This window comes from Vicugna pacos, chromosome 10, assembly GCF_048564905.1.
Source record: "Vicugna pacos chromosome 10, VicPac4, whole genome shotgun sequence".
Taxonomy (NCBI): domain Eukaryota; kingdom Metazoa; phylum Chordata; class Mammalia; order Artiodactyla; family Camelidae; genus Vicugna; species Vicugna pacos.
The window spans coordinates 39,853,516-39,873,515 of NC_132996.1; the positions used below are offsets into that span (position 1 = coordinate 39,853,516).

Below are 20,000 nucleotides of genomic sequence, written 5' to 3' on the forward strand. Positions count from 1 at the left end.
GCACATGGGTAAGAACATTGGCTCCAGTATCAAACTAGCAATGTGAGTTGATACATTATTTGAACTCTATGTGCCTCAAATTTCCTCAGCTAGAAAATTAACATAATTAAAGTGTGAGGATCCAACAGGATAACACAAGGAAGACTTCGCGCCGTAGCTGGTCCATACTTAATGTTAAATGTGATTGTCATTATCATTCTGCTGCTAACTCGTGTTAGAGGAACTTAAAAACCAAGCAGCACGAGGACCAGCATATAAACCACTAGCTCTGACAAGGATGGATACAGATTCCCAAGAAGGCGTGAGCAAAGTGCTGTGGAGGCATTTATGGTTAAGGATACAGGTTTCGGGGATGACGGATGCGGTGCCCTGAGGAGCTGGTGTTCTATACCGGCCTGAGCCACCAAATAAGGAAAGAGAGAGGGGATATGAATTTGAATAACCTTTCCTAGCACATGGACAGGGACTGGATCTGGAAGGAGAGATTGGGAGAGGAGAAAGCCTCCTGAGCCTAGGGCTCCAGAGCAGGGAGACAGACCACTGAGGGACCTAGATTCCTGGGAAACAGAGAAGCGGAAAGGACACAGCCGACGGGGCAGTAGGGGGTCTGAACACAGAGGGGCCTGGAAACAGTCCGTTATAAACAGAGACCCTGGGGCCAGGAAGGCCCAAGGGAGAGAGTCTAACTTGAGAAAGAAACTGTGTGGGGTGTGTGAGATTGAACACACATCTTCAGGATGCCGGGATCTTCTGGGATTACATAAGACATAGCTTCATGTTACACTTTGTCCACAAGGAGATGGTCACTGCTGGGGTGAATCCATAGTGACTCAAGATACTTTTTTTGTACTTTCCTTTGATTTTCTTGGTGCCAAATTTTCCTACCCTCATGCAAAGGATCAGAGAGCATTTTCTCTTCTACGCTGCAAAATTGTTTGTACAAAAAAAATTATTCGCTTATTTGAAGGGTTGAATTTGTCTATAGAACCATCTGGGACTACTTTTTTTTGGTGGGGGGAGATATGATCTTTTTCAATAATTGTAGTATTATCCAAGTTTTCATTTCTTCTTGAGTCAGTTTTTGTAAGTTGTATTTTTGTAAGAATTTGTTTATTTTTATCAAGTTTTCAGCTTTATTGCTGAAATCGCTCATGATAGTCTCTTACCTTTTCCATGTTATGGACCAGAGAGTTACGGACTGATAATTGGTCCATCCAGTGGTCCACGTAGTATGCCCTGTGTTATGGACGTACAGCTGCCCGCTCTCCACATCTGCAGGCTCTGCTCAGCAGGTGCGGAGGGCGGACCGTACTATCCCATTTTGTATGAGGCACTTAGCATTTGTGGATTTTGGTATCCGTGGGAGTCCTGGAACAAATCCCCACAAATACCAAAGGACGACTATATAGTTTTTCCCAAATTATAGCTATTGCTTATTAGTGCTTTATCTCCTTTTTTTAAAAAAAAGTTTATTGATCATCCCCATGATATTAAATAGGCTCATATCCCCAGTGTAGTAGAGAATAACCTTTGTTTTGTTGGAGGTTTACAGGAACACCTGACCTGGCCCACGTGGACGGCTGCAAGCACAAAGAATGCCTGCAGCAAGAAGTTTGCAACAATCAACCACACCCCTTCCCTTGTTTTGTTTTGTTTTGTTTTTGTATAAAAGGAGCCTGTATTCTGACTAGAGCAGGATGGTTCTCCAAGACATTAGTCAGCCATCCTCTCAGTCTGCCAGCTTTCTGAATAAAGTCGCTTTTCCTTGCCCCAACACCTTGTCTCCCAATTTATTGGCCTGTTGTGTGGTGAGCAGAATGAGTTTGGACTTGGCAACACCAGGAAGACTGTTTTATGCTATTTCCAAACAACAACAACAAATTGGATCTCATAAGCATTTATTAAACACTTTTACGTGCTATTTATCAACTAGTAAGTGCTACAGATACAGAATTCAGTAACCTAGCTCAGCACTATCCTTGCTCTCATGAAGCTCAGAGCCCCGTCTCCTGAGCAGAGGGAGAGGCAGCTCAGTACTTGTCAGGCAGGCCGGGGGGTCGGAAGTGATTGGGGTCTTTGCCGCTCCGGCCCCATTCATTGGCAGCCTGGTCAGCCTTCGAGTCCTCCACTCCATGGCCACTGCTTCCATGCTTAAAACGGTCTGTGATCCTCTGAATATTCTCTCTGGCATCACTGGAAGGGAAGAGGGCAGGGAGGAGAGAAATTTAGGGCTGATGAGCAACAGCCCCACCTGCCCCATCGCTCCTCTCTCCAAGGAATAAATGATGCCCCTGAGGAGCCAAGGAAACAGGGGCTAAAACCCTGAGGCTGCCCGGGCACAGCACAGCTCAGCCCCGGTGACTGGCCCTCATGCAGGGTGACCAGCACTATAGGGGGAAGGCTGGGAGTGACCTGTGCCACCAGCCTTGCCCTGCTCTTCAGCGACTCAGACCCCACACTGGGCACAGAGGGGACCGTGGACAAGAGGAGGACAGTTCTCCAGGGCTTGGTCCCTTCTGGCAGTCCAAGGCAGCCAAGCTCTGCTCACCTGTCCCTTGCCCCAGGGCCCCTTGGTACCTGATCACTTTAGCAGCCCAGGCACCCCCAGGTCCCCTTTGGGCAGCGTCATAGTTCCCCCGGGCGTGGAAGTACTTGTCTGAATTTTTGAAATTGGCTTCTCTCATGTCAGAGTAGGCTCTCAACATGTCTTTAGCCCCTGGGAGGAAAAGAAAAATGAAGAGATGAATGTAATCAGTCTGAGACAAAACCGAAAAATAAAACATTTTCCTCCCCCTGATTCCAGATTTCAGCCTTTGACTAGGTCCTTGGAGAATATTTTGTTGACGTGAAAAGAATATTCCTTTACTTTTTCACTTCTCTGGATTAATGTTACAAGAATCGCACTTGGTGTAAGATTTTACTCTGATTCTATTCTCAGTCTGTCAGTATTTTGTGTTTGGTTGTGTGTGATAATGTGAAGAAAAGATAGGATGATCTTTAAGGGATGTTTGGTGGTGCAATGAACCTCTACCAGCAAAGATGCAGGAAATTCTGACCCAGGCATGAAAACAAAGGCGATTCTGAGGGAGGCTGCAGACCAGATGCTCCCGGTCTAGTCCATGGGAGAAATTCGTCCCTGTGGATAAAGTGAGGACAACTCGGTCCTGAGTATATCTGAACGTCCAGGACTTATTTGGCACCGGGGAAACTCAGAATTCAATCAACAGGTGAAAAAAGCAAGTTCCCTGAGAGAACTTTAAAGAGATGAGGTAATCAGATGAAGAAAAAGGGCAAGGACCCACCAGCTCTAAAGCTCAGTGTCCTCTCCAATAAAATGGAGGAGTATTGCCTCTCTCAGAATGGTTATGCAGAATTGGGGAAATGCAGGTTTAACTTCTAGAACATTGTAGGTGCTCAGTATAATATTACTTCTCTGGTTCTTAGCAACAGTGGGACAAAAGGAAGAAAAATAATAAACTAAGATGAGGAACTGGGAGTTATGAATGGAAGGAACCTGACCATCTAGAGTTAAATCCCAAAGTTGTTATAAAATAACTTATCAGGGAAAAGAGAGAATTTTAGTGTAGCGTTATAACCATGGTGTATATAGAGATAACTTACCTTCATTCTGCATATTTATTATTTCTGGCATTTGGAAAGATAGTTTGTTGAGAGTTATGACATTTCTGCTCTACTTATTTCCACTGAGTTACTGATTTAAATACATCCTTGGGGTCCAGACTTCCTTAGTATGTATTTGCAAAATGCCTTGCATATCTTGTCACCTAAGGGTAGCAAAACCAGAGCTCCTGTGCACACTTTAGTGTTCACGAAAGTCAACTGAGGTGCTTGATGAAGGCCAGATTTCCAGTCTCAGCCCCAGGATTGTGATTCAGTGGAGGGGGTGTGGACCCAGGCACCTGAGTTCCTCAGAGCACCCTGGGCCCCAAGTGATTCTCATGCAAGTGGTTCTAGAACAACCCGTTGAAAAACACTGACCCAAAAGATGAAAATTTATTTTTAGCTGGGTCTGTGAAAATGTAGATAGAATTAACAGCAAGCTATTAAAATAATTTATTTAGAAACTATCACAGAAAAATACCACAAAATAAATTTGTGAAATAAGCAAATGTTTGCCACTTTACTCTGACCAGCGACGTGTATGCCCCTTGCTATGGGTTTCAGGCCAGGTCTCAACCCCAGTAGGACCATCATCGAGGTCATTCATTGTACCTTTTATTGTGGGAAGAGGAGCTCTATGGAGTTGCCTTCCAAAGGCACCACGTCCCTACTATTTGCTATTTGCTCAGATAAAGAGCAGGACATGTGTTCACAAATCCCTCACTCTCCCACGTGTGCTCTTATCTGGGAGTCAGTATAGCACCAAGGATAACAGCAAGGTCTGGGAGCTCGACAACCTGGGCGGAATCCTGCTCTGCCTGAGGGCTTTGCCAAGAGTCAGTCCATCTTCCATGCCTCGGTTTCTCTTAAGGGGTAATGGTACCTATGTTGCACATTAAAGGGTTAAAACCTAGAGATGAAAATGAGTTTATTCACATATGGAAGCTCTTAGAATGATATCTTGCAGCTATTAAAAGATCAGTTATTTCTGATATATTTACTAAGTGGATGGGAGTGTGAACCCTCCCCACACACTGTACACACCCACTTCATGGCTACCTAAGACTTGAAATGAGCTGTCCCTCGATGCCCACCAGGGGGCAGCAGAGCCCCACTTGGATTTAGGGAACATGCACTCTGGAACCCCGATGTTTTCCTCACTCCTACTGAGAGTTGGGGCCTAAACTTCACATGACCTTGGGCTTAGGGATCCCATAGAAGAGTGAAAAGCTGACCAGGTGCAAAGCTAGGGGATGTGCTACCATGAAAACCAAGCTCCTTTTCTCCCCACTTGTGGCCTTTGCCCTGTGGGGATGTGGCCTCTGCTCAGGTGAATCCTGGCCTGATGCAGCCTCCCCTCTGGCCCATCCTTCGATATTTACCTTGACCAGCTTCCTTGAGGAAGCTTGCCCATCTCTGGCTGCTGACTCCCAGGATGAGGAAACAGAAAATGATACCTGTGGAAAGCTTCATCCTGCTGCAGAGAGAAGCAGACACAGTCAAAGACAAAGATGACAAGTTCAGGGGGTGTTTTTTTTGTTTTTTTGTTTTTTTGTCATGTTGCTATACACCCTTGCATTCCAAAAATAAGGGCCACTCAGTTTTTTATCTATGCCTCTCTCTTTCTCTCTCTCCCCCTTCTCTCCCTCCATATATATATTTTTTAATTTACATTTATATAAACATATATATATATATATTTTACAGATAGGTAGACAAATAAATAGGTATATTGTATTTCAGTGGATCAAGTTCTCATTTCCATGTGTTATTGGAATCCCAGTGATTTACTGTATGAGTGATTGCCACAGGCTTTTAGTATAAACCACTTTCCAGTTCAATTTCCCCTCTCAGCCCTGAAACCCAACCACAGAAAGTTTCCAAAAGGCATTAGGGGTCTGTGAGCACAGAACTGCTCTGTGCTATGAGACGAAGTGAACAATGCACAGATAATTGCAGAACGCCTGCTCTACCTGTCACTGCACACAGAAGAAGCAGATGATGAAACACTCCACACCTCCCCAAAGTATTCACATCTGGTGAGTTCTAATTGTCAGAAAGATAGATTCAAGGAGGATGCAGAGAGCTGGGGTGCAGCACAACAATGTGAGGAGAGAGCATCTCCAAAGAGGAAGGGTGTTGGAAAGTTCTAGCCCCTCACCTTTGGCTGTGCCTTCCTGCTGAGGCTCCTGGTGAAGCTGAGCCGGCTGTGCTGCCTGCCTTGGAGACGCGGCTGTGCTTTATATACTGACATTGGCTAGTGGAGCAAATGGGAAGGCTGCTTTGATGCAGGAAAAAAAGAAAAAAAAACAAGAAGAAAGAAATAAAGAAAGTTGGGAAATCCCTCTTGGCCACCAGCACACAGCATCCTGAACAGCTGGGTTAGTCTTCACACATGTCTGATTCTTCCAGATTGTGCAATCTGGCAGCTTTCTGGAATGTAGCAATTTGGGGTTTTTCTGCTCATTTCCAGTCTCACTGCTCATGGGGAAAGGTGTGTTTCCTCACACAATAATGTACTTACATTTTCTGTGAAGGGTAACCAATATTAGAAAAAGAGAGTTGAGTAAAGAATGTGAGAATACAGGGCAAATGGAAAAGAAGGGGTCCATTGCAAGGGACCACTGAGGATGAAGCTGGGACCCCGAACAGGAGCAGGAAAGGAATGGGACACCATCCAGGACAACAGAGCTTCCAGCACCCACATGGGTGGACTCAGCCCTGGAAAAGGGAGTCCTCCCCTCGAGTGTACTCATGAATAGATTCTATTGAAGGTCGTAATGGCACCTTATATTTGGAGGATGCTGTAACCCAGGAATGTTGAACTATAGTGCAGAAATTTGCCACAATGCTGTGTAGAAATGAAACCATAAAAATGAGCAGGAATGCAGCTTCATGTCAAAAAACAAAATAAAACCCAATCAAATAATGGACAGAAGACCCAAACTGACATTTCTCCAAAGAAGACATACAGATGGCCAATAGGCACATGAAAAGATACTCGATTTCACTAATTATTAGAGAAATGCAAATCAAAACTGCAATGAAATATCACTTCACACCACTCAAAACGGCCATGATCAGAAAGTCTACAAACAATAAAAGCTGGAGAGGGTGTGCAGAAAAAGGAACCCTCCTACATTGTCGGTGCAGCCACTAAGGAGAATAGTATGGAGGTGACTTAAAAAACTAAAAATAGAGTAACCATAGGATCCAGAAATCCCACTCCTGGGCATCTATCTGGAGAAAACTCTAGATACATGCACCCCAATGTCCATAGCAGTACTATTACAATAGCCAAGACAGGGAAGCCACCTAAATGTCCATCAGTAGATGACTGGATATAGAAGATTGGTGTGTGTATATATATATATATATATATATATATATATACAAACAGTGGAATATTACTCAGCCATAAAAGGAATGAAATGATGGCATTTGCAGCAATATGAATGGACCTAGAGATTACCATATTAAGTGAAGTAAGTCAGACAGAGAAAGACATATATATGATATCACTTATATTTGAAGTCTAAAAAATAAAGCAAATTAACTTCTTCACAAACTGGAAATAAACTTACAGACATAGAAAAACTATGGTTACCAAAGGAAAAAGGGTTGAGAGGGTGAGGGATAAATCAGGAGTTTGAGATTAACATAGACACACTACTAGATATAAAATAGATATACAAAAAGGACCTGCTATACAGCACAAGGAACTATATTCAGTATCTTGTAATAACCTATAATGGAAAAGAACCTGAATATATATATACACACAGCTGAATCACTTTTCTGTATACCTGAAATTAACACAACATTATAAGTCAACTATACTTCAATTTAAAAAAAAAAAAGCAGGAAACAGCCCACTGGCTGTTAAATTATCAGAATAGAAGATTCAAGAAGGATGCAGAGAAACCCGGAATATAGCCCAAGAATGCTGGGAGGTTATGATGTCAGAGAACAGCTGTTTCAACCAGAAAAGCTGGACTCTGCTTTACTGTGTGAGCTTGGTCAATTGTCTTGGGAAGAAATTGCATGCAAGTGTTATCAGGAGGATGGAGGCCAGGCCCATTCATCTGCCCCAGCTTTGCTCCTTCATCCAAAAGGGCAGGTTAAAAGGTCACTGGATTTCCCTAGAGAAGAAAGGATGCTGCATGTGCAAGTGAAAGAGATGGTGGGGGATCCAGAGGACATCAGAACTGGTCCTTCTGATATTGGGACCCTGGGCTGGAAGCCTGAGGACAGCAGCAGGGCAAGTAACACCCATCCCAGGGAGAACCACCTCCAGATCTTTGCCAGGAGTGTTTGCAGGAGAAAAGGAATGTGAACAGTGCATTGCAGATACAGGGAAGTGATCTCCAAGACTGACATAAGCGACTCATGGAGACTTAATATCTGAGATATTGGGAGATAGTAAATAATAGTCAAGAGGGACGTGGGACTTGTGCTCAACTAGTAACCCCGAGAAGAACTAGGATGAAGAACTTCCAATTTGTTACAAGACTCGGGGAATTATGAGTAGGACACTAGAAAGAGGAGCAGTGGCCGAGGAGGAAGGTCATACTTTATTTCTTGTAGGTGTAATGAGATGAACATTGAAAGCAGATAAAAGTCTAAAGAATTTCTCTGTCCCTTTGGTTCTTATCCAGGGCAAAGCTAAGCAATATTCAAATATTGCCAATACAACTTACATTCCTTGGCAAAGCTGGGGTTCCCTTGGTCCAGGTAACACATGTCTCTGAGCTGGCTTGGCTCACTTGGTCCTAGGAGAAGACATGGTGGGGAGAAGGGGAAGTTGTCAACCATCCACAGCCATTGGCCACTGGCGTGCATGGGGGGCTGCTTCGTGGAGGAGGGCTGTGAGGTCCAAACCCCATCTCCTACTTTCCTCGGGGCAGATATCATGGGCTAGCGAGCATAGTCTGCTACAGTTCTTTTACTCTCTTTGGAGCCACTCAATGCTGGAAACCCACCCCCCACTTTCTCACGTCATTGCAGTCATTTTCTTCTTTGATAGACTCATTAGAGAGAAAGCAAGTACAGCTTCTAGACACCAAGTCAAGCATTGCAAGTCCTTTTCCCTTTTTATGTAGTGCACTCTGTCTTCCTGGAAGGGACACACAGTTCATTGCAGGGCCATGTTTAGAATAATGGACAGTGGTGGCAGCCAGCTATTTTCACATGTTTCTCTTGCAAGAGAACGCTATTCTGTCCTGGTGATATCAGAATTTTCAGGCCTTAAAGAGATTTCCCAAGAGTCTCCATGAGTCACTGTGTCCAGGTTTGCAGACACAGTGTCTGTTAGCACCTATTGCCCCAGCTCAATTGTCAATAGTGACAATTAGCAAATAGCTTTACTCTCAAAAGTGACCTGGTTTACACAGTAAATTAGGTGGTGCCCCTGCTTTCGTAGCCACATGTAACAAGGATAGTGAGAGGCCTAAGAGACCTCCACTTTTTCTGTTACACTTAAGTGGAAGAGAAGAAATGAAGTCGATAAAGAATCAGAAAACAAAACAAACAAACAAAAATAGAAAAGGAGAAGAAGGAAGGGAGGGAGGGATGGAGGGAGAGAGAGAGAGAGAAGGAGAAGGAAAGAAAAAGAAAGGAAGGAGGGAGGGAAGGAAGGAAGGAAGGACACGATGACCATGAATAGCATCTAAGACCTAAATCCCAGACTCAGAGGGACAGCAGAAAAATCTCATGAGCAGTTCCATGAATATAAAATAAGGAAAATGAGGATACCAAACTCATAATATTGTTTTCAGGATTAAATGATTAACGCTGAAAGGGGCTTGGATCAGTTCTGGGCACATATAAAGCACTTAATACATTTTAAATCTTCCAGCTTAACCAAGAAAACTCATAATAATTATACTTTTCAGAAGACAGAGAGATTAATTAATATATTATTACCAAGTCCACATATTATTAACACATTAATAAATTAAATTACCAATCAGAATCACAGTTGTAAAGATCAAGGTTTAATTTTATAGGCTATAGCAGCATTCTTTGAAGTCTGGGTGTCTTTCGAGTTTTCTTTGTTAGAAATAACTGTTGCAGTAACAGTTTGTGATGTAGAAAACCATTTGTATGTCTTCAAGCTGCAGGAGAAGAGTGAATAGTCTCTCCTTATCTTGCTAGGCCTTCTTTCACCAGCAGTTAGGAGGACCCGCAGTCTTTCTAAGGCTAAGCCCTGGAATTTCACCAGGTAGCACTGAGAGAAAGAGATGTTGGCTTGGGAAGTCCAAAACTTACCAAAAGGAAAAGAAAAAGCCAACACAGGATAATGAACATGGAATGTTGAGTATATAATCTTTTGTATCTAAAATCCTCCATTTGTTATAGTTGATAATTTACCTGAATTTCCATCTGCATTCTTTGTCTCTTAAGACTTCAGATTTTTCTTTCTGATATGGACTCCTCTGATATGATACTACTATTTAGTATCTAGGTGAGAATATTTGTGAGCATTTTTAAGGCCACAACTCATGTACTATTTAAAATATTACTGGTTTTTAAAATAATTATTTAATCCAGCATCATTACAATAAAAATTTTTTAATACTTTCTTGTGGGTTGGAAGAATAAATTTTGTTAAAATGTCCATACTAATCAAATCAATCTACTGATTATTGATTCCACTGCAATCAATGCAATCATTATCAAAATTCCAAAGGCATTTTTTCACAAAAATAGAGCAAACAATCCAAAAATGTGTATGGAATCACAAAAGACCCCAAATAGTCAAAGTGATATTGAGAATAAGGAACAAAGTTGGAGGCATCACACTTCCTTATTTCAAAGTACATGACAAAACTATAGTAATCAAAATAGTATGGTATTGGCATAAAAACAGACACATAGACCAATGGAACAGATAAGAGAGCCCAGAATAAAACCCACACATATATGATTAAGTGATTTATGACAGAGGAGCCAAGAATATACAATGGGGAAAGGACAGTTTCTTCAATAAATGGTGTTGGAAAAGTAGGCAGACACATCCAAAAGAAGGAAACTGGGTCACTGTCTTACAGCTTTAACTTAACTTGACTCAAATGGAATTGAAGAACTGAATGGAAGATCTGAAACTGTATAACTCCTGGAAGAAAGCATAGACAGTAAGCTCCTTCACGTTGACCTTGGCAAAAAATTTTTGGATTTAACACCAAAAGCAGAGGCAACAAAAGCAAAATTATGCAAGTGGAGCTCATCAAACCAAAAAACTTCTGCACAGCAAAGGGTATTGTCAACGAAATGAAGAAGCAACCTACCAAATGGGGGGAAATATTTAGAAATCATAAATCTGATAAAGGGCTAATATCCAAAAAAAAAATTATTCAATTCAATAGCAAAAAAACAAAGAATCTGATTTAAAATGGCCAGAGAATCTGACTAGACATTTCTTTTCTGAAGAGGGCATATAAATGGCCAACAGACACATGTAGAGGTGCTCAGTATCACTAACCATCAGGGGAATACAAATCAAAACCACAATGAGATATTATCTCACAACTGTTAAGATGACTATTATCAAAAAGTCATGAAATAGCAAGTGTTAGCAAGGATGTGGAGATATGGGGACCCCTCCTGTGCTGTTGGTGGGAATGTAAATTTGTGCAGCCACTATGGAAAACAGTATGGAGGATCTTTAAATAGTTAAAAACAGAACTACCTAAAATATTAGTTCTAAAAATAGGACTAAATGATGCAGGAATTCCACTTCTGGGTATTTATCTGAAGGAAATGAAAACAGTAAGTTGAAAAGATACCTGCACCCTCATGTTCACTTCCAATAGACAAGACATAGAATCAATCTAATTCCAAATTCCACAAATCCTCTTCTTTGTCCTTATAGATACTAAGAAACCAACCCTTGAGGCAAGAGCAGCTTCTGCTAATACACAGTTTCAGCACCAAAAAGCCTGGCTTCCCCATTCCCCATCTTCCATTTCACTCAGGGAGATTAAAAGAGAATATTACATTCAAACAACTGAAGAAATATTAAATTTTTCTGTACTCTCTTGTTTCTATGGCTGCATTTCCTCCCCAAGAAAGCAAAACATAGGGGGAAATGCTTACCTCGGAAAAAGAAACATTTTTTATACCGCTGCTCTGCTTTCCCCAGACCAGGACCTACACCTATATGTTTATCTGTTAGAGGGCAGCAGCTCCCTAGTTTGGAGGCGAGGCAACCTGTTAAGAGGTGGGTGGTTTTCTGCTCTGGGGGGCTCCTCTCCTGTCCCTGCTCCAAAAGTGTGGGAAAACCCCCTCTGCTGGACTGCAAGTGTCATAAGGAAATGACCCTCTTCTAGGATCACACAGGAGTCTAACACAACTGACGCTCAAACCTAGAAACAACCATCTGAGTGAACAGATTTACCACATTTCTCCGCTCAGCCAACTGCTGCTGCCTCACAGCTAAGGCTGCACCTGCATTCTTCCAGCAGAAGCCACAAGACAGCAATCAACAACAGTGACGACAACAAGACACGGCACGACACAACGATGATCCTTCCTTTCAGTGACTGCAGCCTTCCTCTGCACAAAAACCCTTCAGCAGCATTATTCTGAGCTGATTAGACCAGCTCACAGAGACAGACGGATTCCCTATATAGAACAAAAGAAATTAATCTGAGTCCCCTTTCCTGCTTCAAGTGTGGGCTTAATGTGGAGTCAGTGTTCTCAGATCTCAATATAATCAACTCACAATGACACACCATTTGTTAATTTAGATGAATGAACACCCTAAAAGGTGTTTGTTTAGGTAAGCATCTTTTTTTACGCAGAGACATAGACAACTTTAGGAGGCCAAATAAGTATTAGATAAGTTGAAGTGGTTGTCAAAAACCTTTCGTCTCCAGTATTCCCCACTGAGACCAGACACTTTTTAATGGGAGTTTGCTAAAATCTCCGGGGATAGTTAATTCTATGTTATACAGCTTATTGTAGAAAACTGATAAAGAATGAAGTTGGACAGTTAATTTTAAAGGAGCTACAGTAACTTGCTTCCAGAACAAGAGATGGGCAATACAAGAAAACAGTAATTCCATTTCACTTCAAGGTAGCAAAAATTCAAAACAGCATCATGTTACCAAACAAAATATGAGTATTAGAAATGTGTCATGGATAAGTGTGGTTTATTCTTGGAATGTAAAAATGGGCCAAAATTACAAAATCAATATAATTCACCACAATGATAGTCTAAAGGAGAAAAATATTATCTCAATTGATTAATAAAGCATTTGATAAAGCTGAAGGCATGTTTATGATTTCCTTTTAAAAATCCTTTAGAAAACAAGATATGAAAATTAAATTTCTTAATTTTATTAAGTTATTTGCCGAAAAGCTACAGCACATATTTTATTTCATGGAAAAACCTTTCATTCGTTCCCTTTGAGGATCTGGAATGAGGAAGGAATGCTACTATTGCCACTGTTGTGCAACACAGTTCTGGAAGTCCTGGCAAATGCTAGAGAAAATTTTTGGAAATAAGAAATACAAGGGTGAGAAAAGCAGACATAAAACTGTCATTATTTGCAGTTAATATAACATTTGACCGCAAAAAAACCCCCACAAAATCAACAAACTACTAGAATCAATAAGGAAATTTAATTAGGTTGCACAACACTTGATCCAAAAACCAACAGCATTTCCCCATAGCAGAAATAACCAAATGGAAAATAGGATTATTGATAATAAGTCCTTCATGGTAACAACATAACTATAAAGTACCTAGGGATTAATTTAGCCAGGAAGACACAGCACCAGAATGGAGAAGATTTCAAACCTCCAGTAAACACCTTAAAAGGTGATTTGCATAAAAGAAGTGAAGTTCCTGGCTCACTGATAGGATGACATAATATTATAAAAATATTGATTCTACCTCAAATTAATCTATGAATTCAATGCAATCCTAATGGACATTCTAGTTGAATTTTCCAGGAACTGAAGAAAATTACTCTAAAATTCACATCAAGAAATAAAGGCCCATGCATACAAAAAGTCATTATTAAATAGGGAGACTTAAGAAGAGGCAGTTACTGTACCAGGTGTTAAGATGTACAGAAAAGCACAGCAATAAAAACAGTGGTATCTGCTCAACAAAAGACACATTGGCCAATGGGGACTAGAGTGCAGAGCTAGGGCCACGTATACAGGATGTTAAATACATGAGCAAGGAGACATCACAATCATTGAAAAAGGATGTGTTAACAGTTTTGGGAAGAGAAAAATAAAACTTACCTAATACACACACACATGTCAACTCTAGAACTATTACATACCTAAGTTGAAGATAATACTATAACATTAATAGAAAGAATATCAAAGAATATATTTATGACCTAGAGATGTGGAAAAATTATTAAACAAAACTTCAAAAGCCGACAAAACATAAGGCATAAAATGGTGAATTTCATTACATGAAAATCAAGAATTTATTTCAGATAGAGAATGGGAAAAGACAGTGTCTAAGATATAGCTAGGAATTCATATTTCAAATATATGAGGAACTTCTATGAGTAACTGAAGAAAAGACAGCAACCCCAATAGAAAAATGGGTAACAAGTATGCAAAACCTAGTTTGCAGACAACACATAGTGAGTCATGAGCTCACAAAGAGATGCACAAATCGTTAGTAATCAGAAAGATGCAAATACAACAGTAGCAGCCATGTTACATGCATTAGACCAGAAAAAATGATGTCTGTGTTGTGCCATGTACATCAAGGAGGAATATTGCTTGTGTGCACATCCTATTTTTGCTGTGCAGATCAACTGCTGTCCGGGACGGGCCCAGCACACACGCCCCCAGCAGTACTGCCGGTCTCGGTAGCTCCCCGTCAACTTGCCGCAGCAGGACCTGGTACCCATGTTCCCAGTCTAACAGTTTCCATCAAGAAGAATTTTGTTCAAAGGCATAGACTAAATTCTAAATAGTAAATAAAATATCACAGGGTTGCTCTCATAGGGCATAGTGACAATCTCTGATGTCTCTTGTTGTTGTTTCAGAAACTCCTTTGTCAGAAATAAATTTTGTAGACACAGTGTTTATTATCCTATCTGCTGTCCTTGCAGCTACAGGAGACAGGGAACATTCTCTACTTCTTATCTTGTGGAAACTTCTTTCACCAGAGATCAGTAGGGTTGGTCATTCTCAAGGCCAAGTGCTGGAAACACGTTGTTTAACTCTGAAAGAGATGCAGGTCTGAGAGAAAACGAAATCATATGGAAAAGAAAAGGTCGGGATAGGGTTATTAACAGATGGAATATGGAACATGAAGATTAGTGACATCCTTTCCCTCTTATTATCCTGGACAGATGTTTACTTGTGACTGACATACATACCAATTTGTAGTTTACCATAATCTTTGTTAATTTGAGTGCATTATTTTTGTGTACACATGTGTTTACGTATTTAGTGTTGTTGTGGTGTGTGTGTGTGTGTGTGTGGAGAGAGAGAGAAAGACATATACAGGTCAACTATATTACAAACAGGCATTTGCGCTTTTTCCTCGTGTAATCCTTGGAATCCCAATCAGGACAGGAACTGAGCTGTGGTTTTCTTCACCATCAAGCTCAGTGCCTAGGGGAATGCCTAGACGTACTCAGGCTTAGTGAATCTTATTGTACAAACATGTTCACTGAAGAAAATGGAAAAATATAAAATAAGTATAAAGATGAAAATAAAAAGAAATACTAATTTTATTGGCCTATATGGGGGGTAGGGAGGGAGGGGCAGGAGGAACCTCTTAGAACCATCTATCGTCTAAGTGCATGTAGACACCTGAGCACATTAAAAAACAGAGTGATATAATACTTATTTTATATTCTTTTTCACTTCACAACTAGGCAGCAGTATAGTACATAAACAAATAAATGTACAACATATTTTAATACAATTTCATTAAGTGCTGATTAGCTCAATAATAACTCTCCCAGTGGACTGCCACTCAGGAGAAAGCACTGATCTTATCTGTCTCATTCCCTGCTGTATTCCTGGGGCCCAGCACAGTTCCTGCCACATACAGGGGATCGTGAATCGGTGTTGAAGAGTGAATGGAAAGATGAATGCGCTTTCCAAGCATCTTTACCAGAAGGGTGAATTGAGGCTTTTAAAGGCTCTGCATTGTACTGTTTTGGACAGTCCTCAGTCCTCCCTGCAGAGCGTAAAGGAAGATCTTAGTGCTCTGTGGCTCCCTCCCAAGTCGGAAAGTTCAGAAACAAGACATGCTATCCCAGCCTGAGTTCTTGCTGGTTGCCCAACTCTTACAGGAGATGTATGAATGGGTCATTGATTGGAGATTTTGCAAACACGTTATAAACAGTGTGGTTTGACAGGCTCCATAGATAATAAACATGTGTGTAAACCAAGCACGCTGTACTCAGAGAGGACCTGGATTTTCATTCTCAGAATTACAGATTTCCAAAAGTGAAACCTGGGAAACTAGAGAATTTTGAAAGAGGTCTCTTTGCACCAAGTGTGAAAAGCAGGCTGCTGAGTGATGCTTTTTCCTATCACCTACGACTGAGGATGAGGTGGTTCCAAGTATCCCAGATTCTAGAGAGAGCATCTCGGAAGCAGAGCCAGGTCTCCGAAGATCCCAAGGCTGACAAAGAGATAACAGTGCCGGGCTTCACAATCAACCACCTCATCCCATCCCACCTCCAGTCCACAGAGAAGACACCTGAGGCGAGGGAGGCGGCATAGTTGTCAGTCTCAGGGGGAGTACAGGATTTGTGGAGATAGGTGAATTCCTCAAATAGGTTCAGAGTGCCAAGGAGAAAACAAAAGCCTTTTCAGTTCTCAGCTGGGTGCATGCTGAGCTGGAGACCCTACCAGCTCGTTCTAGTGACCCTAACACAGCAGATGGGAACGTGCCTGAGGGAGTTCTGAGTTCTTGAGACAGTTGACATGTGTAGGACGCAGTGAATGTTCTGGTGCTTCCTTCTCCTCCGGGTATTTCTAAAGGATGGAGCATATATACCAGCAGTTTGAAGAGGCAGTGGTGGAGTGTGGCTAGGGAGAAAATGGGAGTGAGCTCTTTCCCACTGTCACCTCCATAGCCCTGGGCAGGAAGAGATGAGGCCCTCAGTTAATCCTGGGGTCAAGTGGAAAGACCACTGAGGTTACAGTAAAGGCAGTACTGGGCCAGGTGAGGTGGTACCTCACCTAAGGAGGGAACTTGGAACTGAGACTACTGACAGGACCAATCATGGGTACATCTGCTCCTCTCTGGGGAGTTCTCTGTGCATGAGGGGGGCTGGTGTGAAGCTGAACTTCACATCAGTGGTACCACCACCTTTGGGAGACCATCACATTGGCTGAGAATGTCAGCATCAGCCAGAAGCACATCCAACCAGAGTGATGTCAAAATGGCCCCTCCCTTCTTTACGTATCTCCCCTGCTCCCAAGGCTGGATCTGGGATGTGTCATGGGAAGGCCCCTCAGACCTGGAACAACCTGTCCTCCTCCAAGTTGCTAGAACAGGCAGAATAGTGAAAGAATTGGCCATATCCTCACCCCTCCAAGTGCCCTCAGCTATAATCTAACCAACAACAGGGCTGGGAGAAAAGCTTTAAAGCAAATAGGATACTGGAGCTTGAATCAGTGCTGCAGTGATGTTGCATAATGAAAATGACCCAAATGCTGAGGATAAAGAAGAGAGTTTGAAACATCACAGTGCAAACAGAGTCTGGGAAAATAAAGCCACTGGCAGTTTAAAAGCCCCCTTAAGTTGAGAACCCTCTATAAACTGAGTATATTAAGATAATACATACATTTATAGAACTAGATTGTTTTGAATCCGTATAAAATAAGAGCTAGCCTTAGTTGCAACTCTGAGCAGCCAGCAGCCAATTTTTTCCATGCCTTCCCATTTGCCCTCTGATTCCACTGAAACTTCAGGAACTTTTGACAATACTGAACTTTGAGCCCTGGGAGGGGAGACTAGCTGGTGGTCCTCACATCACTGTCACACTCCACCAGAGAGTCCTGGACACGAGTTACTTACCCTGAACCCTCCAATTATGGAATCAACCCCTGCAGTTGTGTGAGTGTCTCCCACTTGCCCCACCAGCACCACACTCCATCCTGATTTCTGCCCTGGAGGTGGGCCTGCCCAGACCACATCATTTGAGCCCTTTGCACTGGGCCTGGCTGGAGCTCTGCCAGGAGCTGGAGAGACGGAGGAGGGGAAGTTTTGTGACTCATTCTCACAGCTCCCTCAGAGCAGGGTCTCCACAAACAGTTTGTGTCCCTCCATCAAAGGCACAACTCCAGGTTCCGAGGTGGAGATATAATTTTCAGAGCCATCAGCACATAGATACTATTTGCTGCACTTTGGCAAAAATATAGAGAAATAGAAAGTGAGAGCGCAAAATCAAGTCTGAAGGTCACTTAGAGTTTGGAGAGATGACTCGGCTAAGGAGATAAAGGAAAATTGAAAGGAAACAAAAGGAGAGTGTGCTAGTATGAAGCCAAGAGAGAACCTTCCAGAAGAGAGAGAGAGCACCTGTGCTGAGTGTGGCTCAGGGGTCTCCTGATACAAGTAGAGAAACGTGTCGGTTGATCTGGTAACATGGAGGTCGATGGTGGCCAGAGCTAATTTGGTGGAGTGGTGAGGATAGAGGTCTGACTCGTGTGGGTTCCAGTGTGAGTCAGAAGTGAGGAATCGGAAGTGCAGATGGGCAGACTTTCAACAAGTTTGACTCCGAAGAGGAAGAGAAAAACGTGCAAGAGTGAAGAGAAACATGGATTGAGTCTGGGTTTTCAATGTGGTAATTTACTGGGGAAGCGGGCACTGAGTGTCTGGACTCCGTGAGGTGATGCTCGTACGATGAGGGACTAGCTGTGGTGCGTCTTTAACTGGCCCAGCATCTCCCGAGTCAGAGCTTCCTGGCCACTTACACCTGGTGTGGAGATCCGGGACAGAGGGTCCCCAGCTCTGCACCCGTTGCCTTGTCAGCACTTCACTCTGCTGCACTGGATCAGACACACCAGCCTGCAATCCTGGCTGGGCACCTGCTGCGTGTGTGACCCGGAACAAGGTTTAAGCCTTTACCTCTCAACCTCAGATTCTCCACCTCAGAACTGCAAAGACTTTCTCCGTGGCCAACCCAATAAAGCCTGTACAGTGTAGAACATTTGCAATGAAAGAAAACGGCCATTACCGTAATGACTGCTCCCTAGCCGCCCCCACCCCAGCAGAGTTGGGACCCTCATCAGTGTGTGCTTCTCTGGAAGCTTTTATTAAAGTGTGTCCTAAGTGTCTGTCTATGTATGTGACTTCCTCTGTAGAACTCAAAGTAGTATTTTGCCTGAACTACAAGTGGTGAGAATAAAGGGAAACTAATACAGGAACTGTTTCTCAGGTGAACAACTGAGCGGGGGGTCGGCTCTGGTGTGGATGAGAAATACCTGGAGTCAAGATGGTGTTTCCCAGGACAGGCATCCGGGGATTAGAACTCCTGAAGCAACGTACCTTCTTGATTTGGAAAGAGGTCCCTGTGAACAAGGCCTGGAGGCAGAGAGGGCGGGATGCAACTGACTGGGGAGTCAGGCCCAGAGAGGTCTGAAACAGCAACAAAATACCTGAGGAGGCCTCAACCTGACCAGAGGAAGAAGTGTGGGTGGGGCTGTCCAGGGCTTGTGCCAAAGCCATGCCTGCAGCCCCTGGGGAGCCAGCGTGATGGCCAATGCCGTGCCAGCGCAGGCTTACTCCGGAGGAGAAACTTGGGCCCTGAGACTAGAGGGGCTCATTAGGGTCCTGGGAGGCCAGGGCATGGGTACAGGTCACCTGGGGGTTCCTGGGACCCTCCGATCACAGGCTCATCTTCCATATGGCTCCAGCTGGTGATTCTTCCCAGAGAATCTCTCAGAGATTGCAGTTTACAGCAAAAAAAATTCAGTTCAACAAAAAATTATGGATACCTTAGGATGCCCTGTCTCAGTTCCTAGGGACTCAAAGCTCAGTGACACTGTGTCCCTGTTTTCGGGACCAATGTGTGGCTCCCAGACATGAATCACATAGGTGCACACTCAGCCTTGACTTGAGTGTTCAAGCATCACCCCTTGGTAACAAACAGGCTGTTCTTATACAAAAGAATAATACACAGTTTTCAACATTCAATCTCTTAAGCATTTATTAGATGCTGCTTCTGTGGACAGAGACTCACTAACTCGGTGTCCCTGCTCTCACGAGGCTCAGAGCCCCGTCTCCTGAGCAGAGGGAGAGGCAGCTCAGTACTTGTCAGGCAGGCCGGCAGGTCGGAAGTGATTGGGGTCTTTGCTGCTCCAGCCCCATTCACTGGCAGCCTGGTCAGCCCTCAAGTCCTCCGCTCCATGGCCACTGTCTCCATGCT

At 43.0% G+C, this 20,000-nt stretch overlaps 1 protein-coding gene across 1 annotated transcript; it reads right to left on the reverse strand.

Annotated features, from left to right (window-relative positions):
• Positions 1-1,881: 1,881 nt before the first annotated feature.
• LOC102533025 (serum amyloid A-2 protein) lies at positions 1,882-5,911 on the reverse strand. The gene is made up of 4 exons (XM_015243600.3): positions 5,783-5,911; positions 5,004-5,098; positions 2,578-2,716; positions 1,882-2,193 (listed from the first exon to the last, which is right to left on the reverse strand). Exons 2-4 carry the CDS (start codon positions 5,092-5,094, stop codon positions 2,031-2,033), a joined length of 393 nt encoding a protein of 130 aa, XP_015099086.1. The 5' UTR covers positions 5,095-5,098; positions 5,783-5,911; the 3' UTR covers positions 1,882-2,030.
• Positions 5,912-20,000: the final 14,089 nt, after the last annotated feature.